A 16,046-nucleotide genomic window follows, 5' to 3' on the forward strand; every position below is an offset into this window, starting at 1 on the left:
TACACGTCATATTGACGTTCAGCGGGACATGTGCTCCTAAGTCACTTCAGTGCTTTTAATAATAAGCTCCAGCACTCTATTCTATTTGTATATAGGTTTTTATAGATATCTGAGCACCTTCCAGTAGTGCATTAAGCATCACCATCCCCATGGTACAGAAGGGAAAAACTGAGACAAAAGGTGGGATTTTGCAGCTGGGATGGGGAGGTGCCAAGGTAGCTTAAAACTGTTTCAGGAGCCAGAGTGGCCCCTGGCGTAAGTCAGAGTAGCTCTAATTTATGGCAGCAGCACAAAAATCTCATCAACAGAACAGTTATGAGACTTGGCTAAGGTTACACAGCAAGTCATTGTCAGAGTGCAGGTCACTTTACTCCCAGTCCAGTGCTCTAGCCACTGGACCTCACTGCTGCCACGTATGTTCTTCTAGTTATTAACCATTTTACTACATTGTGTGGAGCCTTTTTTAAAAATCAGCATCACATTAGCTATCCTGCAATCATCTGGTACACAGGCTGATTTAAATAAACCATAGTTAGTAGTTCTGCAATTTATTTGAGTTCCTTCAGAACTCTTGGGTGAATGCCCTCTGGTCCTGGTGATTTATTACTGTTTAATTTATCCATTTGTTCTGAAACCTCTTCTACTGACACCTCAATCAACAGTTCCTCGGATTTGTCACCTAAAAAGAACGGCTCAGATGTGGGGATCTCCCCCTCATCCTCTTCAGTGAAAACCAATTCAAAAATTAATTTAGCTTCTCTGCCAGAGCCTTGTCATCTCTGAGTGCTCCTTTAGCAACACAATCATCCAGTGGATCCACTGACTGTTTGGCAGGATTTCTGCTTCTGATGTACTTTTTTTGCTGTTAGTTTTTGTGTACTTAGCTAGTTGCTCTTCAAATTCTTTCTTGGTCTGTTATATCATACATTTACACTTGACTTGCCTGAGTTTATGCTTCTTTCTATTTTCCTCACTAGGACTTAACTTCCAATTTTTAAAGGATATCTTTTAGCCTCTAATCATCTCTTTTATTCAGCTGCTTACGCATGGTGGAATTTTTTTGGTGCTTTTACTGCCTCAGTTATGGTGCTTTTACATAGTCTCCATGCAGTTTGCAGGCATTTCACTCTTGTAACGGTTCCTTTTAACTGCCGTCTAACTAGCTTCCTCATTTTTGTGTAGTTACCTGTTTTGAAGTTAAATGCTATTGTGGTGGATTTCTTTGGCATTTCTCCCCCTCCAAGAATGTTAAATTTAATTACATCATTGTCGCTATTACTGAGATGTTCAGCTATATTTACCTCTTGGCCATATTCTGTGAATCATAGAATCATAGAATCATAGAATATCAGGGTTGGAAGGGACCTCAGGAGGTCATCTAGTCCAACCCCCTGCTCAAAGCAGGACCAATTCCCAACTAAATCATCCCAGCCAGGGCTTTGTCAAGCCGGGCCTTAAAAACCTCCAAGGAAGGAGACTCCACCACCTCCCTAGGTAAAGCATTCCAGTGCTTCACCACCCTCCTAGTGAAATAGTGTTTCCTAATATCCAACCTAGACCTCCCCCACTGCAACTTGAGATCATTGCTCCTTGTTCTGTCATCTGCCACCTCTGAGAACAGCCGAGCTCCATCCTCTTTGGAACCCCCCTTCAGGTAGTTGAAGGCTGCTATCAAATCCCCCCTCATTCTTCTCTTCTGGAGACTAAACAATCCCAGTTCCCTCAGCCTCTCCTCATAAGTCATGCGCTCCAGACCCCTAATCATTTTTGTTGCCCTCCGCTGGACTCTTTCCAATTTTTCCACATCCTTCTTGTAGTGTGGGGCCCAAAACTGGACACAGTACTCCAGATGAGGCCTCACCAATGTCGAATAAAGGGGAACGATCACGTCCCTCGATCTGCTGGCAATGCCCCTACTTATACAGCCCAAAATGCCGTTAGCCTTCTTGGCAACAAGAGCACACTGTTGACTCATATCCAGCTTCTCGTCCACTGTGACCCCTAGGTCCTTTTCTGCAGAACTGCTACCTAGCCATTCGGTCCCTAGTCTGTAGCTGTGCATGGGATTCTTCCGTCCTAAGTGCAGGACTCTGCACTTGTCCTTGTTGAAACTCATCAGGTTTCTTTTGGCCCAATCCTCTAATTTGTCTAGGTACCTCTGTATCCGATCCCTACCCTCTAGTGTATCTACCATGCCTCCTAGTTTAGTGTCATCGGCAAACTTGCTGAGAGTGCAGTCCACACCATCCTCCAGATCATTAATAAAGATATTAAACAAAACCGGCCCCAGGACCGACCCTTGGGGCACTCCGCTTGAAACTGGCTGCCAACTAGACATGGAGCCATTGATCACTACCCGTTGAGCCCGACGATCTAGCCAGCTTTCTATCCACCTTACAGTCCATTCATCCAGCCCATACTTCTTTAAGATTTTAATCCTAAATGCTCCATTTAGGATTAAAATCAAGAATTACCTCCCCCCTTGAGGGTTCCAGGACAAGCTGAACCAAGACGCAGTCATTTAATGTGTCTAGAAATTTTACCTCTGCATCCCTTTTTGAGATGACATGTACCCAGTCAATATGAGGACAGTTGAAATCCTCCATTATTATTGGGTTTTCTGTCTTCATAGCCTCTCTAAACTCCTTCAAAGTCACGATCACCTTCCTGGTCAGGTGGTGGGTAGCATATTCCTACTGCTATACTCTGATTATTCAAAACGAAATTTCTATCCATAGTGATTCTATGGTTCAGTTTAATTCATTTTAGATTTTTACTTTACTTGACTATGCTGTCTTTCACATATAGTGCCACTCCCCCACCAGCTCTGTCATTCCTATATATTTTGTACCCTCGTGTAGTGAGTCGGTGTGGCTCCCCGCCGCCCCGGAAGGGGAAGAGCCCATCCGGAGGCCAGAGTGGGCGGAGCTAGGGAGTTCTGAGCCCGCCCCTCAGAGGGTCAGGTGGCGACCCGGAAGTATAAAGCCGGGCCCTCAGAACTCAGTCTGGCCCCAGCTGCCGGAGAGACCAGACGTCTCCAGCCTAGCTCGGGGCTGGGAAACCTCCGCGGACCGGAGTGACCGCCAGGAGCCGCCGGGCCTGCCCTGCGCCCGCTACCCCGAGGAGCCGCCGGGCCTGCCCTGCGCCCGCTACCCCGAGGAGCCGCCGGGCCTGCCCTGCGCCCGCTACCCCGAGGAGCCGCCGGGCCTGCCCTGCGCCCGCTACCCCGAGGAGCCGCCAAGCCTGCCCGGCGCCTATTACCCCGAGGAGCCGCCGGGCCTGCCCGGCGCCCGCTACCCCGAGGAGCCGCCGGGCCTGCCCGGCGCCCGCTACCCCGAGGAGCCGCCGGGCCTGCCCGGCGCCCGCTACCCCGAGGAGCCGCCGGGCCTGCCTGGCGCCCGCTACCCAGAGGAGCTCCCGGACTTGCCAAATGTAGGGTTACCATACGTCCGGTTTTTCCCAGACATGTCCGGCTTTTCGGCAATCAAACCCCCGTCCGGGGGGAATTGCCAAAAAGCCGAACATGTCCGGGAAAAATACCGGCCGGGCACTTCCTCTCCCGCGGCTGCTCTGCTCCTCCCCTGACTCAGACTTCGGCTCTGTTTAAGAGCCAAGCTGCCCGAGCCAGCGCTACCGGCTTCGGGCAGCCCCCTTGCCTCCGGACCCCGAGCCGCCAGAGCAGAGCAGCTGGAGCCGGGGAGGAAAAGTGCCCGGCCGGCGGCTGGGGTCCGGAGGCACGGGGGCTGCCCGAAGCCGGTAGCGCTGGCTCGGGCAGCTTGGCTCTTAAACAGAGCCGAAGTCTGAGTCCGGGGAGGAGCAGAGCAGCTGGAGCCGGGGAGGAGAAGTGCCCGGCCGGGGGCACAGGGTCCGGAGGCATAGGGGCTGCCCGAAGCCCGAGCGCTACCGGCTTCATGGTTTGCCGGGCAGCCTCCAGACCCTGCGCCCCCGGCTGGGCGCTTCCCCTCCCGGGCTCCAGCTGCGCTGGGGAAGCGCCGGCCGGGGGCGCAGGGTCTGGAGGCTGCCCGGCAAACCGTGAAGCCGGTAGCGCTCGGGCAGCCCTTTTCGCGTGGCTGGGAGGGAGGAGGGGGAGTTAGGGCGGGGACTTTGGGGAAGGGGCGGGGAAAGGGCGGAGTTGGGGCGGGGCCGGGGGTGGGAAAGGGGCGGGGCCAGGGCCCATGGAGTGTCCTCTTTTTTTATTTTTTAAATATGGTAACCCTAGCCAAATGATCCCTGGCCAGACGAACCCATGGTCCAGGATCCCCCCGAGGCCGACGCCAGCCCCCAGGTAGGCCCCGAGGGGGAGTGTGGAAGTAGCCCGGGGGCAGCCGACCCCAGTCTGGCTGCAGCACTGCCAGAGCCTATGTCAGTGTGTTGCGGCCAGGAGCCCCACTGACGAAGCAGCGGGTCTTCTGCCGCTGCTAGGGCCCCGGGCTGGGACGCAGTGGAGTGGGAGGGCCTGCGTCCCCCCTGCCACCCAACCCGTGGGTGGCAGTCTCCCCCTCTCCCAGGCCTGTTGAGGCTTAGGCCTATTACTGGTGCTCAGCCCTGCCTGAGGGCCTGAGCTCTGCCTCAGCGTTTGCTGCCCCGCCCTGACCTAGGGCCTGGGCTTAAACACTCTATATACTGTATTACTATTGCTCAGCCCTGACCTAGGGCCTGAACATATGTACTGTGTTGCTGTTGCTCAGCCCTGACCTAGGGCCTGAGCTTATATACTTTGCTGACCGTTGCTCAGCCCTAACTGAGGGTCTGAGCCCGGATAACGTTGGTGCCGGCCCTGAGCCAGGGCCAGGCCTATTGTACTTTTCAGGACTGCAAGGGCTGCCGGGGAAGATCGTGCCGCCGGACAAAGTGCCCCAGTCCCACGGGGTAGTGAGTCGGTGTGGCTCCCCGCCGCCCCGGAGCGGGTCGAGCCCCAGCCAACTCTTGTACACCTCGTATTATCGCAAAACCACTGATTATCCTCTTTACACCAAGTTTCCATGATGCCTATTATATCAATATCCTCATTTAAGGCCAGGCACTCTAGTTCACCCATTTTAGTATTTAGACAGCTAGCATTTGTCTGATGAAACATAGGGAAGCCTTTTCTTCATATCTCCATTTGGCATCTGAATGTCGAGCCTTTCATCTGCTCTTTATAATGTGCGTCAAATATCTCATTCTGAGCCACGGTGAAGTAATTCTTCCAGTCTCCTGCCATTCCTGATGGGAAGAAAACAAAAGAATGGCTAGTTTATTCTCCCCTTCTGGGCTCCTGCCCCACTTCTGAGGTTCTGTTTCTGTTATCTTCTTTCCCAAAGATACTCCAAAAGGCCCTAGCATAGCACTGTGGTCCTAGTGCTATTCAGACAGAATTCTAAGTCAGGTTTTTGGTGTTCTCTTTGCCTAGATGCTTAACAGGAACAAAGGAGAAAATGTAGCAGATGAAAAGGCTGCATGAGACTTTCAAGTTAAGCAAGTTAAGGTTAGAAGCAGCGGGAAACATTTATTTGAGGGGCCAGTCCTTTGAGGTTTATGGGGTTCACACAAACTTTACATTGTCCTCACTGCTGGGGACTGTGTGTGTGTCGTGAGCAGAGGGGTCCTACGGAACATCTCTTCACACCAGTCATGCATCTCAGGAGGTATGATTAATGCACGTACATTTTCCAAACTTCCGAGTGATCTTGGATGCTCAACTTGAGACACCTTTAAGGGTCCCCAATTTTCAGAAAATGCTCAGTACCCGCCTTCAAAAACTCAAACCCTTAAAAGGGGTCTCAGGCTGGTCACCCAAAAGTACCAGGAACTTTGGAAAACCTAGGCCAGTGTCTATTTTTCCTTCTCAAGAGAGAAGAGGATCTTTGTATCCAAACAATTGTTTTTAAGATGCATGCAAGAAACACCAATAGTAATTAGCATTGTTGAACTGTCAATGGATATTGTGTGCACTCCCAGATTGAGGACACTGACATCTGTGATCTCTTCCTGCAGGCCACAGTCACATATTAACTCAGGTCCAGGAATGGCAAATCATTAATATTATTTGGATTGCACCTGAAGTCCCACCCTGGGGTACGTACTGTACGCTGACATAGTACGAGACAAACTGTGCCTGGAGGAGTTTATAGTGTAAACCAGAGGTAGGCAACCTATGGCATGCGTGCCAAAGGCGGCACGCGAGCTGATTTTCAGTGGCACTCACACTGCCCAGGTCCTGGCCACCGGTCCAGGGGGCTCTGCCTTTTAAATTTAATTTTAAATGAAGCTTCTTAAAAAATTTAAAAATGTTATTTACTTTACATACAACAATAGTTTAGTTATATATTTTATAGAAAGAGACCTTCTGAAAACATTAACACGTATTACTAGCACGCAAAACCTTAAATTAGAGTGAATAAATGAAGATTCGGCACACCACTTCTGAAAGGTTGCTGACCCCTGGTGTAAACTAACAAGGGCACGTCCTTCTGGATATCCCCATTTTGCAGATGGCAAAAGTGAGGCACATGGAAATCAAGGCCCACCTCCTCAAAGATATTTAGGCTCCTAATATCCATTGATTTCAGGGCCTCAGAGACTTGCCCAATGCCACATAGCGAGTCAATATCAGAGCAGGAAACAGAACCCAAATTTCCTGAAGCCCCAGTTAGTGCCAAAACCACAAGATCAGTCATGCTCTCCAGAGTGCTACACCAGGATCTGCATGCTAGAAACTAAACAGGAGAACCTTCCTTATGGTAATTTATCTGAGCTGGGCCTTCCATATGCAGCTCCACCATTAACTGGGCTTGGCTCACAGAGAAAAACACTGACCCTGGGAATTTCCCTTCCTGTGAAAGTGGAATCAGGAGCCAGTAAGAATTGTAGAAAACTGTTCCTGCTGTTATCTTACTGGCCTTTCCTGTAAGCCTCTTACCTTTCCTCATGAATGGAGACACACTGTGGTCCATAGCCCAGGTTGGCATCATTTCATAGTTAGCAGTAGGATTCTTCTTCATCTCCTGGAAGGAGGTATGGTGGAGGATTTTATTCACCACTTCCTCCTTCAGGTCCTTTCCCAGAAACTGGAGCACCTTCTCTATTTCGCGCTTTGAATCCTGCAGAGAGACAGGCAGACAGACTCTCAGGTGGTGAGACATGATGAAGGATAATATGCTACTGAGTAGAAGTTTTCCTAGCCACTCCTGGACGTGTTAGTAGAATGTGACACATCTTTCTTGTATTCATTTGGGACCTAAGGCAGAGACCAGTGGGTTGTGGAGCAGGCCTCTGATGAGCAAAGAGCAGCTCTTTTAATGAGTGATGCATCATAATAACCAATGATTTCTAGAGTCCAGAAAAGCTTTTGAAAAAAAGGATCAGCAAAGGCTTGCTATCCTGTACAACTAACTTTAAACACCCCATTTACCAAGTGGGCTGCTACCAGGGCCGGCTCTAACTTTTTTGCCGCCCCAAGCAAAAAAAAAAAAAAAAAAAAAAAAAGCGCCGCCCCACCGAACCAAACACAACCCCCCCCCGAGCGCCGCCCCGCCGAACCAAAAACAACCCCCCCGAGCGCCGCCCCGCCGAACCAAACACAACCCCCCCGAGCGCCGCCCCGCCGAACCAAACACAACCCCCCCGAGCGCCGCCCCGCCGAACCAAACACAACCCCCCCGAGCGCCGCCCCGCCGAACCAAACACAACCCCCCCCAGCTCCGCCCCGCCGAACCAAAAACAACCCCCCCAGCTCCGCCCCGCCGAACCAAAACCAACCCCCCCCGAGCGCCGCCCCGCCGAACCAAACACAACCCCCCCGAGCGCCGTTCCACCAAACCAAAAAAACAAAACAAAAAAAAAAAACCCTGAGTGCCGCCGCCCCTTACAAGGTGCCGCCCCAAGCACGTGCATGGTCGGCTGGTGCCTGGAGCCGGCCCTGGCTGCTACATACGGTACTAATGCCACACTAGCATTCTAGAAGCAGAGGGTATAAGTTCATAGAATCACTGAAGAGAGGAGGGGCAGGGGAAAAAAGTCAGGAGCCCATTGTAAATATTAAAAGTAAATTGCTTTAATTTGAGATCTCACAAAAAGGGCATTAATTAAGCTTCTAAAGTTCTAGCACTGATAGTCATATGAAATAGCCTCCCCTTTTAAAGGCAGAGACAGAAGCTAGCTGAAACCTTTAAACAAAATTCTCACCAGCCCTAAACTCTAACTTCAGCCAAACTGCAGCGCAGCTATATAATCTCTTGGATCCAACCCTTACTGGTTTTAGACAATCAGCCACCTCTACATACTTTTTTATTCTTTTGAGTTTGCCTGTATTCCCCCTTTTAAAACACCTTTCCCTCTTGCTTTCTGTAGCCAGGAGGAAAAAGGGGCCCCTCACCAACAAACCACTCAAAATCCCAAACAACCAAAGTTAGAACAAACTAACCAAGTAATATTAATCAGTTTCCTACTCTTCAATGAGAAGCTGCAGTGTGGCCTTCCCTGAAATGCTGCAGTCCTAGCCCCAGAGGGTGCTGTGGAAAGGTATAAATAGCAGCCCTTGGAAACCCCCTGCCTCATATGACCTTAAGTGGAGTCTAGCAGCCCATGGCTAGTATCGTAGCTGCTTCTGGTTCCAGTGAGAACTCAACCCAAACACCTTGCCTTAAGGTAGGGTGACCAGATGTCCCGATTTTATAGGGACAGTCCTGATTTTCGGGTCTTTTTCTTATATAGGCTCCTATTACCCCCTACCCCCTGTCCTGATTTTTCACATTTGCTGTCTGGTCACCCTACCTTAAGGTAAGAATAGCTAAAAGCTTCTCTACACAAAAAAAGTTATCAGCATAGCTATGCAGGTAAAACTCCCTGTATACACACTCCCAACCCAGATTTTCCCCAAGATAAGCCCTAAGTGTCTACTTTTGAGAGCTAATGAAGCCAGCTCTGCCGTTTGCAGCCTGCAGTGGAGTGGTTTGTTTTCTTTCTTTCAAAGTTATATCCAACTCAAGGGCTTTAATACCCCTTAACAGATCTACCCCTTAGATGTCCCAATCCTCTCTGGAGGTTTGCTGAGTCACAACCGGCTTCAGCTGCCAAATAGATTTCAGCGGCACTCACCTCTGCACGGAACATTATGGATGTAATTGTACAACTGCCAGCAATCGAGCTCAGTGTGTGTACACAGAGATCTTTGGGCAGTACGTCAACTCATCTAGGTATTTGCCTAGTTTTACAACAGGCTACATAAAAAGCACTAGCAAATTTAAAAGCACTAAAATTTCATACAGACAAAATGAGAAAGTCAGCAATTTTTCAGTAATGGTGCGCGGTGACACTTTTATAGGTTTATGTCTCATTTTGCAAGCAAGTAGTTTTTAAGTGAGGTGAAACTTGGGGGTACGCAAGACAAATCCGACTCCTGAAAGTGAGTCCAGTAGTCTGGAAAGGTTGAAAACCACTGATCTAGCACTCCTTATTTAGGCGTGTAAATAGGAGCTGGGTTTTTCTGGAAATCTAGTCGCTGTTGTGGGTGCACTTTTGAAACTCTTGCCTTAAGTGACTCTGATGCAGAATGGAACAGACCTAAAGCTTCCCTGACTCCCTTCCTGTACTTAGTCACCAAACTACCTTGTGTTCACCCTCAGAACTTCAGTGTGTAAAATCTATGACTATGTGTGTTCGTTATGTTGCTGTCTGACTGAATGCAAAGATGCGAGACATGAGAATATTTAAGGATGGCTCAAATATGAATTAAAGATCCATAAGACTTCTAATATGTCACTGACTCCGGCTAAGCCTGGTACCTCCTCCCTCTTTGTTAGTGCTCTGGGTGCAAAAGAGAACAGGCTGGGGAAGAATAACCCTGTTAATTGATTTGCCTGGTGGTGGTGAGGGCCAGCTGGTGGGAACTCACTAAGAGGGGCAGGATGTGTGTGTTGGCAGGGGGCTTATTGTGTTACCTAGACGATGAGAGGAGGGTCCTGGTCCCTCCATCCCCGATTAGTTCTACCTTCTCTTGGGATTGACAGGGGAACAAAAGGGAGTGTTTATGGACCAGACTAAAATCAGGTCTGGGGAAAAGTCAGGGGTCATTGCTTTCTGAACCAATGGGACATGAGCCATCTAGCAGTTTAGGGATTGTTGACCATATTATTATAAGAAGCTAAGGGGCAGATTAAAATGAATCATGGCTTGGATCAACTGAATCCACTGTCATACCTATGGGTGGCGGCTGTAGGCAGGAAGTTTGGGGCTGTGGACTCGCTGTCTTAGTTCGGCACTGAACATGGCTGGTTCCGGCATTGTTTTATTAATATTCCAGATACATGTCAATGTGCCTCAGAGCCAAATGCAAAGTATTTTCCCACTGGGTGTAGTAAAATAGGCGACTGCAGAACCACCCCTCTACTCCTAACGATGCCAGTGTTGCAAATGGACATGCAGGAGAGGAAGGATGAATTTCTGGACTGGCACTCAGGAGATGTGGGTTCAACTCCAGGGTCTGTCACAGATTCCTTCTAGGCAAATCACTTAATCTGGCAGTATCTAAGGGTACGTCTACACTACCCGCCGGATCGGCGGGTGGTGATCGATCTATCGGGGATCGATTTATCATGTCTAGTGTAGACGCGATAAAATTGATCCCCGATAGCTCTGCCGTCGACTCCGGAACTCCACCGCGGCGAGAGGCGGAAGCGGAGTCGACGGGGGAGGGCAGCGGTCGACTTGCCGCCGTCCTCACAGCCAGGTAAATCGACCTAAGATACGCCGACTTCAGCTACGTTATTCGCGTAGCTGAAGTTGCGTATCTTAGGTCGCCCCCCCCCCCAGTGTAGACCTAGCCTCAGTTCAACAGGAGTAACACTGCTACTCTCCCATGGGAGTGTTGTGAGGCTACACTCATTAATGATTGGGACATGCTCAGATAGGACAGTGAGGGGAGCTCTACACATACCTAGATAGATGTTAAAATCACCTTCCTTCCTTAGGGAAAGGGGGCATTTGGAGCAGGATCCCCTGGCTCCCCATCCCCATCGCTTCCCCTTCCTCACCTTTTTCATGTCCTCATAGAACATGTACAGAATTCGATAGGCCTTTTTCTTCTCCCACCAGCCTTTGACATGATCGTACCAGGATCCATAAGCCACTAAATCCAGATTGAAACAAGCAACAAAGAAAAGGAGGAGAGAGATATCACAGCTAGTACTGGTTCTAAGAGTGTCACAGGGGACGTGAGCTGTTAGGTTATTATACCAGTCTCCCAGCAGGAGGCTGGGAGCCCCATTGCTTGGGACTTTTAAAACCAGGCTGGACAGAACAGTGGACTGTGTGCCATGTGCACTAATCCTGCACGGGGCAGGGGTGGATGGGATGAACTGCTAGTCCTTTTTCTTCAATAACCAGCTGGAATTTTTAAAGGCATCTAAGGGTACGTCTACACGGTGATTAAAAATCTGGGGCACTGAATCTCAGAACCTGGATCAGCTGCCTCAGGCTCATGGGGCTCAGGAAGCAGGGCTAAAATTAGCAGTGAAGACATTCAGGCTCAGCCTGGAGCCCTGGCTCTGAGACCCTCCCCCTCATGGGGTCTCAGAGCCTGGGCCCAGCTGGGGTTGCCAGTTTGGGTTGGATGTATTCCTGGAGGTTTCATCACAGGACATAATCTTTAATTCAAGATTAACCTTTAATTCCTGGAGACTCCGGGTCAATCCTGGAGAGGGGGCAAGCCTAGCTCCAGTGCAAGCCCAAACATCTACACTGCAATTGTATAGACCCGTAGCCCGGGCCCCGTGAGCCTGAGTGAATTGAGCCGGGTTCTGAGACTCAGGGCTAAAGGTTTTTTATTGCAGTGTAGACGTACCCAGAGGCACCATCTGATCGGCTGCTTTCTCCTCCCAGCCCCTGCGCCCACACTGAGTCGAACCTATTTCTGTGGGGCAGGCAGGAGAAGATGGGCACGTTGAGTCCCCAGTCCTGGTCAATGCCTCTAGACAGAGGGATAAGGTGGCTGAGAACGGTTTGGAGGGGCTGGGGGGGGGGAATTAAAAAGGTAACTAACCAGATACATTACATGCTTGTTCTACGTTGTCTGGCCAGGGGTTTTGTCTAGTTAGACTGTGCCATCTGGGGAGGAGCCATGTCGTTCTCTGTGTGTGCATGGTGCCTGCGTGGAGCTGTTGGGCCCCACTGCAATGCCAACATTAAATAATCATTATTATTTTGGCCTTAACAAGGCTTTGCAAACTCCTCTTCTAAGTAGTGTGTAAACATTCTGGTGGGTTTGGATTCTTGGCCCCAGACCAGAAATTGAAATGTTCGGGCTCTGCTCCTGAAGGGGAGGATTGTGAGGGCACCGAGTATAGTAAGAATTATTTCTATTACAGTAGCTCTGTGGGATTCCCTCGTGTTAGGTACCGTACACACAGTGAGAGACAGCCCCTACCCCCGAGAGCTCACAATCTGAATAGATAAGACAAGGTGGGAGGGCAAATGAAGTCACAGAGCCGTGACTTGCCCAAGGTCACATGGGGGTGAAGTGACTTGCCCAAGGTCACCCAGCAAGTCAGTGGCAGAGCTGGGAATAGACCCCCCCCCCAGGTCATCTCAGTCCTAGTCCTGTGCCCTATCCACTGAACCATGTTGCCATGGCTTAATGTTCCCATCCTGCCCTAAGGAACTCACCGTCCTGTCAGGCTCTGAGGAGCCAGGGGAAGTCACTGACATTGGACCCTTTATAGCCTAACTGAATAACATATCCCTGGATTCCTGCCCAGGGGGTGAAGGGAGAATCTCTTTTCTGTTGTTTACGATCTTATGCCACACCTGTTACTGTGGTTTCTGAGAGGTTACGCCTACCTTTCCCAGCCATAAACTTCCCCAGGAACTCATCCCAGGTGCCAGGGTCTGGATGCATCTTTGCCATCTGGTAGAAATGGTAATAAGAGACAGCCACGTCCTTGGCATTTCGGGCAAGGTAGATCATCTGCAGGACAGAAAAGGGAACGTAGTGCAGTCTGAATTAGCAGGGGCTGCAGGGACTTTGACCTGACCCCCTGCATAGGTCTGGAAGAGATTTTCCCTGCTCCAGTACAAACACCATCACTGCACAACTGGCATATAAATTATGGGGAGGTTGCTTTTCTGAGGTGTCGGGCACTGGATGCTGCTGGAACCAGGAGGCAGGCGTAGGTGGGCTGACAGATGACGATTCCTACATCGCCATGTCTCTCTGGAGCTGGTTACCTTGCAGTCCTGCTCCCAGAAGGAGACAGGGAGGAGCTGAACTGGGAGATGGGTCTTCACTAGCCGAGGCGATGGCACCGTATCCAGCTGCTCTGTGCCTGGAAAACACACACGGAGGTTAAAGGAATCGTCTGGAGCACCTGGCACATTCTGAATGAATAGCCTGCGCTCACTGGAGAATGAATCAGCAGCACTTCCCGCCTCTTCCTTTCATGATACCTAGAAAGAGGGAGGTGTGGCTCAATGCCCTCCCCATCCTAACTCTCCTGCTGCTGGCTGCCTTCTCACGCATAATTGCTGCACCTGAATCTTTGATCAGCTCCACTGATTTGTTCATTGCAGCCACCAGTCCAAATTTACCTTCTCTCTTTAAACCCCCCCATGGGCCCACTTCAGCTTGTCTCTTGGACCCTGCCTGTCCCTCTGCTGCCCTCCCCTGCCCCTCTGTTCATTTAGCTCTGGTTTCCTCTGTGACCCACCAAACAATCCTGCAACTGGTGGTGCAGATTCATCCTCTTGGCAACTGCTGCTGGCTAGAATGACTTTCCTGCATCTCTCCGCCTCATTCAAGAGGGCCTCTCTCATTTCAGATCTCATTCTCGCCAATAACTCTTTAGTTAAGCACTGGAACAGGTCACCAAGGGAGGTTGTCGAATCCCCATCTTTGGAGGTTTTAAGAACAGGTTAGACAAAGACCTATCAAGGATGATTTAGGTATACTTGGTCCTGCCTCTGCACAGGGAGGTGGACTAGAAGGCCTCTCAAAGTGCCTTCCAGCCCAACATTTCTATGATTAGTAGCAGCAAAAGGAAAAATAAATTATGATTATTTATATAGCACTGCCAGTGCTTTACAGACATGACAGGGTCTCTGAGCCTAAGGGTACGTCTATACTTACCCGCTGGTTCAGCGGCAAGCAATCGAACTTCTGGGTTTGATTTATCGCGTCTTGTCTGGACGTGATAAATCGAACCCAGAAGTGCTCGCCGTCGACGCCGGTACTCCTGCTCGGCGAGAGGAGTACGCGGAGTCGACGGGGGAGCCTGCCTGCTGCGTCTGGACCGCGGTAAGTTCAAACTAAGGTACGTCGACTTCAGCTACGTTATTCACGTAGCTGAAGTTGCGTATCTTAGTTCGAATTGGGGGGTTAGTGTAGACCAGGCCTAAGAGTTTACAGTCTATCTAAACACGGGTAGGGACTTGGGCTAGGGTGGGAACAAAAGCAGCGTGATTGTCCCTTACTCCATTTAAACTTTTCACATAAGAATCACAGCGAGAGAGCTGCTTTCTTCTGACACGGAACAAGGAACTCCACCAGAATAAGATAAACCTCAGGCTTTATCCCTAATGCTGCTCTGTTTCACTCTAGAGTTTCTGGCTTCCGGCTACAGATTCAAAGAAGCAGAACACATATCGCACACTAGTGCCACAACATTTTTCTACTGACTTTGTTTTTCTGTGGTGAGGAGCAGGATTAATCAGCAGGAAACAAATGAGTTTGAAGGCCGGCTTTGGGGGAGAAATGGGATGATGTGATGTTGACCGGGTCAGGGAAGGTGTTCCTGGCTCTCTAATTGCGTGTTTGACCCTGTAAAGCATGTTGGTGTACAGTTTGTACAAAGACACTATAACCAGCTGCATTGTTGTAGAGGTTGAATTACATACAGCATTAGAATCAGTCCAGAGACAGCATTCCTACTTCTCCTCCTTCCATGGCTCCTGTGGGAGGGGACTCTTGCATTTGTCTGATCTCCTGCACAACGCTTACCACTTGGGAGTCCAGGGCAGCTCATTTCCATGAAAGGGACTCGATTGAAAATTGCATCCCGTTTACATTTCTCCTCGTCCCCGTTGTTGTAAATCATGTCCACGATTTCACTAATCCAGGTTGTGCCTGAAACGTAGATTGAAAGGCAGCATTTCAAAGTTAAGCGTATTCTGTCTCCTACTGGTGGATGGATACAAAGTTAGCCCCTTCCCCCCCCCACACACATACATTTACATACACTCTTATTTTTACTTGCCTGATTTCGGGTAGGTGGAAATGAGAAGGTCGTCTGGCCTGGCCTGGAATGATTCCACCTGGGCCCACTTCTCCACAAAATGCCGGTAGAGGGGAATTTCATGGATAACCTCTAATTCCTGCCTTGACAAATGTTCCATCTTGGGAGGGCTGAGTTAAGGTGAGGGAAAAAGGGGTTAAATGGCTCTCATTATTTGCATGATAACTGTATGGAAGACATCCCTATGCATCATGGAACTAACATTGGTTTCCAAGAGGTGGGGGTGGAAGAAGTAGAATTCTGTTTTGATTTCTGTAGTCTCTCTTACATGAATCAATATGTTGGTGTCACTAGGCATAACCCTAGGTAACTCGGGAGGGTGGAAGGCCACAAAGTGTCAGTGAAGCCTTCCTGCACTAGGCCTATATGAACCAAACTTCTTCCATGTTTAAACTCTAATCAACCTCAAAAGCCAGGTGCAATTGGAATATGTAAGCAACCAGTTATCTGTGTGCAACCCCCTGCTCACACCGGTATCAAGCGGTAATAATGAGGCCTGCATGTTTCTGGCTGAAGGGAAAAAGGACAAGATAACGGTTTAAAGAAGTTACTAACAAGCAAGGCTTATAGCTGCCAAGAATGACTTAACTGCTTAAATGTAATCGTTATTTGCTTAGTAACTGTTACCAGGGAAGGGAGGGGTAGAGGGGGAGGAAGGGGGGGGGTGAGGCTTAACTGCAAAATGTATAAAAGAAGAAAAACTGTTTCTGTTAGTGTGCTTGATTTGAGACGTGCCTGTCTCCTAGCACCGCTTTGGGATCCCAAATAAACTTTGTTTGC

General features: G+C 49.6%; 1 protein-coding gene across 1 annotated transcript; it reads right to left on the bottom strand.

Annotated features, from left to right (window-relative positions):
• Positions 1-5,092: 5,092 nt before the first annotated feature.
• On the bottom strand, positions 5,093-15,366 carry LOC135878884 (sulfotransferase 1 family member D1-like). Its single transcript, XM_065404615.1, has 7 exons — positions 15,228-15,366; positions 14,972-15,097; positions 13,204-13,301; positions 12,817-12,943; positions 11,013-11,107; positions 6,902-7,082; positions 5,093-5,205 (listed from the first exon to the last, which is right to left on the bottom strand). Exons 1-7 carry the CDS (start codon positions 15,364-15,366, stop codon positions 5,093-5,095), a joined length of 879 nt encoding a protein of 292 aa, XP_065260687.1.
• Between the last annotated feature and the right edge of the window lie 680 nt (positions 15,367-16,046).

This window comes from Emys orbicularis, chromosome 5, assembly GCF_028017835.1.
Source record: "Emys orbicularis isolate rEmyOrb1 chromosome 5, rEmyOrb1.hap1, whole genome shotgun sequence".
Classification (NCBI taxonomy): domain Eukaryota; kingdom Metazoa; phylum Chordata; order Testudines; family Emydidae; genus Emys; species Emys orbicularis.

Excerpts from the sequence above, each read along its gene's own strand:
- LOC135878884 (XM_065404615.1), bottom strand. The coding sequence starts at position 15,366 with ATGGAACATTTGTCAAGGCAGGAATTAGAGGTTATCCATGAAATTCCC. Across the intron at positions 15,098-15,227 it reads TTCCACCTACCCGAAATCAG|GCACAACCTGGATTAGTGAA; the intron begins GCAAGTAAAAAT and ends TCTACGTTTCAG. Across the intron at positions 7,083-11,012 it reads TCTATGAGGACATGAAAAAG|GATTCAAAGCGCGAAATAGA; the intron begins GTGAGGAAGGGG and ends GTCTCTCTGCAG.